This window comes from Diceros bicornis, chromosome 11 (assembly GCF_020826845.1).
Source record: "Diceros bicornis minor isolate mBicDic1 chromosome 11, mDicBic1.mat.cur, whole genome shotgun sequence".
Taxonomy (NCBI): Eukaryota; Metazoa; Chordata; class Mammalia; order Perissodactyla; family Rhinocerotidae; genus Diceros; species Diceros bicornis.
In genome coordinates this window covers 38,298,493-38,305,631 of record NC_080750.1, presented here as the reverse complement: position 1 = coordinate 38,305,631, position 7,139 = coordinate 38,298,493, and the positions used below count along the sequence as shown (strand labels likewise).

Here is a 7,139-nt window from a genome sequence, read left to right as displayed (position 1 = left end):
GATGGAATTTTTAATTGATTAAAATTAGAGTAGGTAAAAAGAAGAGAGGGAAAATCTTGATCTTAAGAATACTAAAGTAGGTAGAGTTATAGAAATGGGGAGCACACTGGCCAGATTGAAAAGCTAATTTTAATAGATAATATACTTAAATTTTACTGAATCCGGGTTAGGAGGAGGAAGCCAAGAAACACTTATAAATGTCAGAATCAGCTAATAATCAAGGAAATATATAAGGAGGAAATCTTAGACAAAACTAAATGAGAATGATGCATTCTATGTACATGCTGTAGAATTCTATACATAACTCTGGATAAAAAGAATGAATTAAGAATCTTAGGAAAATATAAATGAGATAAGAGTTATTATAAAGTCATCCATTTGTAGGTGTGTATATTTTTTATTTCAGTGCTATTCTTATTTAATAAACTATTGAGTTTTATTTTGCAGTTATAATTTTATCAACAAATTGTAAGGTAAATATTCTTGAAGAAATGTACAGCTGTATATATTAGTCATCAGGAACAGAAAACACAGATAGACTTAATAATTTTTGTGTTCAAATCATGTTGTGTCTTCTGTATAGTAACATTTAAAGAACTTTTAGAACTGAAAGAGATTTCAATTTGTGTGTTTTCTTTGGTTTTCCTGGACTTTAGTAATTTAGGATAATCTACTTTATCTCTCTGACCATTGTAAGCTGATGTTTTTAAAGGAAAATATTACATTAAAGAAGCATTACATTAACTTTTGCATCCACTTATGACATCTACTTATAAAATTCCCTTTTTATAACATTCTACAAGATTTATAACTGTCCCCAAATTGTAATTTCATAGTTTTACCATTTTTCTTTAAGAAAGTACCTTAATGAGCCAGCCCTGGTGGCCTAGTGGTTAAAATTTGGCACGCTCCACTTTGGCGGACCAGGTTTGGTTCCCTGGATGCAGAATCACACCACTTGTTTGTCAGTAGCCATGCTGTGGTGGCGGCTCACATAGAAGAACTAGAAGGACCTACTGCTAGAATATACAACTATGTACTAGGGCTTTGGGAAGGGAAAAAAAAAAAGAAGAGAGGAAGATTGGCAACTGATGTTAGTTCAGGGCAAATCTTTCCCAGCAAAAAAAGAAAAAAAAAAGGTATATTAACTACATTAAAAAAATAAAATGTTTCTCTGTTTCTGTTTTAGGTCCTATATTAGAGATCACCAAGCAAGATTTTTTTAAAGAAGCAAAAGCTCTCATTGCTCATTATAAGAAAATAAATGAGGTTAATGCTTTGCATTTATCTAACGTTATGTTTTCCAGGAAACTAATAACTATTTTTGTATACTACAGTGATTGTTCCAAATGATTGCATGAACCCTGATAGATTCTGAATAGAATAGAAGAGAAAATGAAATCCTTACTGGCTATAAATATTGATTTCAGATTGCATTAAAAAATAATATTTTTCAGCAGTACAGATTATTTACTTATATATTTAATTTACACATTTAATCAAATTTTTAATGTTTTCTTTTGATGAATTATAACAGAAATATTTGTATTAAATATCTCAAGTAAATATCCCTCTTTAAACACTATTAGGTAAGTGTTTAAAGGTAAACTAGAAAATATACTATGAGAGGCATCTCTCCTCTGCCCCTAGCATGACATGCTTACCCGAATCTTCTTCCAGATCACTTTGTATTAGAACTGTTTACCAGTCTGATAGCTCCTTGAGGGCAGCCACTGTCTTTTTTTTTTTGTGAGGAGATCAGCCCTGTGCTAACATCCGCCAATCCTCCTCTTTTTTTGCCGAGGAAGACAGCCCTGGGCTAACATCCGTGCCCATCCTCCTCCACTTTATATGGGGACACCGCCACAGCATGGCCTGCCAAAGCAGTGCGTTGGTGCGCGCCCGGGATCCGAACCAGCAAACCCCGGGCCGCCACAGCGGAGCACGCGCACCCAACCGCTTGCGCCACCGGGCCGGCCCCACAGCTGCTGTCTTTTTTGAACGTTGTATCTCCAGCAACAAGCATTGTGCCTGGGTCAATAAATAGTTGCTGAATGGATAGATTTGGAAGGTGAGAGGAAGGAGTGAAAGGAAAGGGACTCTAAGAGACAGGAGAGTCAGCACAGGGTGAAATTTTGGAAGAGGGCATTTAGAGAGGAGATGGGAAATTTGGGGGAGCAGCAGCTGCTGTGACAAATGGACCTTTGGGGAGACAGGTGAGCGAAGGGGATTTGAGGATGGTTTACTATGTGCCACACTATCCTATGCCCTTTCAAATATGTTTTTTTTTAAAAAAACAGAATTTTAAATAAAGATTTTAATATTTTTCCATGCTTACTGTTGGGGGGGATTATAATTTTTACATATGTTTCTTTTGAATAGTCCTCTGTGCTGAGACTGGCCATAGGTGGTTTTAATCTTGTAATCAACATTGTTAACGTTGCTTAACAAATTTTTTCCTTTAACCAATTAGAAATTCTTTTAAGGGGCCGGCCGGGTGGTGCAAGCGGTTAAGTGCGCGCGCTCCGCTGCGGCGGCCCGGGGTTCGCTGGTTCGGATCCCGGGTGCGCACCGACGCACTGCTTGGCAGGCCATGCTGTGGCAGCATCCCATATAAAGTGGAGGAAGATGGGCACAGATGTTAGCCCAGGGCCGTCTTCCTCAGCAAAAAAAAAAAGAAAAAAAGAGGAGGATTGGCGGATGTTAGCACAGGGCTGATCTCCTCACAAAAAAAAAAAAAAATTCTTTTAAGTTATAGTGATTTCACTAGTAGGCACATGGGATGAAAACTTTACAGTCTTCAGAGTTAGGTAGATGTCCTTAGAACCTGACTTATTGTTAGAATTTTTTCTAATAATAACAGCATAATATTCCATCTTTGGTTGCTTGATAAAACATAATACTAGCATACTAGAACTTATTTAGTGGCATCTTGAGTTGGCAAAAATTTGAATTCGTTCAAAATTTTTTTTGGGGGAGGGAGGACTCTGTCTATGGGCCAGAGAATGACTAGACTTGAACAATTATAATTGTTTGGATAATTACCAGTCAGAGACTTAGGATTGTATTATTTTTCTACTGCTCAAAGTAGTCAAAATTAAGAAGCAATTAAGAGATTGAAAGAATTGAAAAACATATGTGGCTATTAACATGCTTTTCATGAGAACCTACCCCCATGTATGAGCAGTTATTTTTGGTTCAACAGAGTAAGAGGTTTGGGGGTGTTAGCATTTGATGGACATTTGAAAATGCTTCAAATATGCTTGAAAATAATTAAATAATAATTTAATTAAATTTAAATAATATATAACAACTTAAATAATATAATAATAAATAATAAAATACTTTAAATAATATAATAATTTAAAATAATTAAATGTCTTATATGTCTATTTGAAAACTTCTATTTTAAAATAGACTTTAAAGTTGTATTTGAAAATAGCACATTTGAGGATAAAATTACTATTTTAAAATTTTCATTTCTTTGAGGTAGAATGTAGCCCTCACGTTCTTAAGGGCTTTTAGACAGCTACAAGAATAACATCTGCTTTATCTGATTGCTGTCATGTGCTTTATAGTAAAGGTCCTATACGCTAAGGTACTTTGTAAAATGTGTTTAGTGCGTATAATTTTAAGAATTTATTAATACAATTTATTATATAATTTTATTACACAATTAATATTATAGTTAAATTTCATTAAATTTATTTTGTTTTATTCATAGAATAAAGTTCAAGGTACTCCTATAAATGTTTTTAAAAATAAACATCAAAAATCGAAATCTGGCAAATTCATACCTTTGGAGATTAAAAAAAAAGAAACATTTAATGTGGTCCAAGAGTTTAAGACAGCACACAAAAGTATTTGTTTTCCCAAAGATCTTTCCAAAAGTGAACATTTGGAGGAGCCCCCACGGCAAATTTCTTTCAAGGAGCCACGCAGTTTTCATGTAAAAGAAAAATACAAGGAACCTGTAGATCTAATTGCTAAAGGTAAGTTTTTGGTGGAGCAAAGAAGTTCAGCAAACCAACAGGCAAAACCGTTTGCTTCTGGTATGCTTGGAATGGAACTTCCTTGTTCAAACACAATCCCACACTTTGAATTTTAGCAATGAAAGGTAGGGAGGCATGATTAATAAAGCTGCTAAACTCTGGGGGGCACTGGAAATTGAGAAGAGAGCATCCTAATGGGAAAGGGGAATTTAGAGGAACAAAATTGGGTAGCCATACCTTCCAACAGAGTGATATTCCTTCTAATACACAAGTCCTCAGAGATTGTTTAGTTCACCATTACTAAAGCAGTGACAAGTTATGACCCTGAATGCTGTTGTTGAGCAGGGTAGGTAGACAAGCTATTTGTGAGAGTGTTCCTTCAAAACCCTAAAAGGATTTTTGGGAACTATAGAGTTTACCTTTAAGAAGAATTGTAGCAAAGATTTGTTTTCTATCAGGAACTTGTTAAGGTGGAACCTAGATGTCTATTTAAGCAGAGTAATATTGTTTTCCTGAGACTAATGGCTGGACTAAGTGACCTCTAAAAACACATTTCTAGTCACAGCTTTCATAACTTTATCTACATTTTTCCTGTTTTGTTATTGCTTTTTATGTTACACATTCATCTGAATTTTTTTCATTCAGTGAGTGCCTGCTCTGTGCCAGGCACCATGTTAGGAGCTGGAGAAATAAAGATGCAAAGGCTCAGAGAGTAATGGTGGGGATAAACAGCTGGGTAATTTCTTATCCTACAATGTGACAATTGCTGTAATAGAGGTAAGTGTGAAGGATTATGGAATCACCAAATGCCAGAAGAGATCTCATTAGAAATGGGTTTTAAGAAGTTTGTTAAAGGTAGGGTGGGAAGACGAGAGGCCATTTTGAGCAATGGGAGCAAAATATTAAAACTCTGAAGGATGAAAGAATGTGACATGTTTTGATAACATTTGACACATTTCTTACATGTGGTAAGAAATGAAGTTGGGAAGATGGGCGAGGCTAGATTTTGAAAGGAATATAATGGCAGGCCTAGGATTTGAACCTGTGTGTAATGGAAAGTCTATGGTGTTTTTAAAGCTGAGCATAGAGAATGACCAGATCTTTCTGTTAGAAAAATAAAATTGGTAGCAGAGGCTGTGGAGAGAATGGTGGCAGAGAGATAAGTGAGGAGGCTGCCTAGGAAACCGGTGGTCCATGTAAGCAATGGCAGGGGCCTAAATTAGGGCAGTACTGAAGCAGCAAGCGCGGAAGAAAGATGTTACAGCAGCGTTTCTCAAAGTGTAGTCTTCAGAACACTAGTCTCCTGAATGATTCACCTTGACAAAAGGGTTCTTTGGTTAGATAAGTTTGAAAAAATGCATTCACTTTTTGGAGATTCATATTGAGTGTTAATATATTGAAAGCTCAAAGAAATACTGCAGAAAGGAAATCTGTTTACTGTTTTTAATGTGGCTATCAGGAACTCATTTGACCAAAGAATTACTAAAGAAAGATATTGAGGTTTCTAGACTGGAAAACTGGACAGACATCATTATGTAAAGATAGAAATTCAGAGGAAGAAGCAGATTTTGGGCAAGTGGAGAAAGGGATGGGAAAGATAATGAATTCACTTTTAGACTTGTTAAGTAGACACGCATATGGAAATAACCATTAGGAAGTTGGAAATGGAGATCTGGCACTTAAGAGAGTGATAGGTGAAGACTGAAGATTGATGTTGGGGATCACTGCCATACTGAAATTTTGGGGTTCATGCATTTGTTCAACCAACATTTATTTATTATGTGAGATATGTAGAGATGAAAGATATGCTACTTTCAAGTTCGAATTTGATATACATAATTTGTGTGTGGTCAGATAAAGGAGGATAAATAGATAATTACAATATAGTGTGGCTGATACTGTAATAAAAACAAACTCTACTGCTTTGAAATCAATGAAAGGATACCTAATTCCAATGTAGGAATCAGGGATGGATTCCCTGGAGATTTAAAGTCTTTGGTAAATTTTGAAGGATGAGTAAGGGTTAACTCAAGAAAGAAGAAAAGTCCTATCTAGTCAGAGAGCCTAGCATCTACATGATAATGAACATCTGAGCAAGTGATGGTGGTGTATTTGAGGGAACTAAAATGATTTTATATAACCAAAACATGAGGATTAGGGAGTAATTAGAGTGAGACTAGATATTGAAGAACATTGAATTTTAACCTAAAAGTAATGAGAACCATCCAGATGTTTTACAGAAAAGTTGCAATGATCACATTTGCATTTTAGAACATTTACTGGCAGCAGAGGTGAGGTATGATGAATTTTGGAGGCACAGGGACCAACGAGGAGACAGTGATTCACATGAGAAAGCATGACTCGAATTAAGGTAGTGGCACTGGAATAGAAATGAGGGGAGAGATTGTAGAGATATTTGAGAAGTAGAGTTATCTCGATTTGGTCAACAATATGTGGAGCATGAGACAGAGGGAAGAGCCATGGGATTCATTGGCTTATGGTTTATACTAAGTGGCAGCACAGAAACAGATAGCGAATTAAAGTGTTGGAGATGCATATTATGTAATGGTAAAACTGCCACCAGCAATAAATTGCAATCTAAACCATGTACCTACTGAGCTTTGTAGCTGTAGGTGAAGAAGGTGGGAAACAGTATTATTAAAATATGTTGGTGATTTTGGGCTGCCTTTGGGAAGTTATTATAAAAAAGAGATAAACTAAGAAAAGTATTGGCTAGTTTATAAGCAGAGATGAAAGGGCATACAGAAATACCAGGGATTTGGGTCCTTGGTTTTCAGCAAATGTCTCTTAAGACTTATTATTGCAGGAAAACATCAGACTAAGGTTGTGTCTTTCCCAACCCAGCCCATTATCTCGGATAACCTTAAAGCACTTACTATTAAGTTGAGAGACTAAGGCAAGGGGTAAAGAAGCGAAGATACAAAGAAGATTTTAAAACTATGTATAGAAAAAGAACTTTGAATGTGGTTATTGGCATGTAGAATTAATTGGAAGAAAATAGATTAAAAATCTACCAAATATTTTAGAGAATTTCATTGCTGAAGAAATCATGAACCTTGATTTAATTGAATATTCAAAAGTAAAATAACCTGGCTTTATCTGGAAATGGACCTCAAAAGCTATACA

The 7,139-nt window shown here is 35.6% G+C and overlaps 1 protein-coding gene across 1 annotated transcript in view; it reads left to right on the top strand.

The window, feature by feature from the left end:
- Positions 1 to 491: 491 nt before the first annotated feature.
- The window catches only part of IQCM (IQ motif containing M), a 334,584-nt gene continuing 327,936 nt past the window's right edge, over positions 492 to 7,139 (top strand). The window contains exons 1-3 of the mRNA XM_058549817.1: positions 492 to 501; positions 1,190 to 1,269; positions 3,725 to 3,992. Of these exons, the coding sequence (XP_058405800.1) occupies positions 492 to 501; positions 1,190 to 1,269; positions 3,725 to 3,992 (358 nt within the window). The remainder of the gene's footprint in view (positions 502 to 1,189; positions 1,270 to 3,724; positions 3,993 to 7,139) is intronic.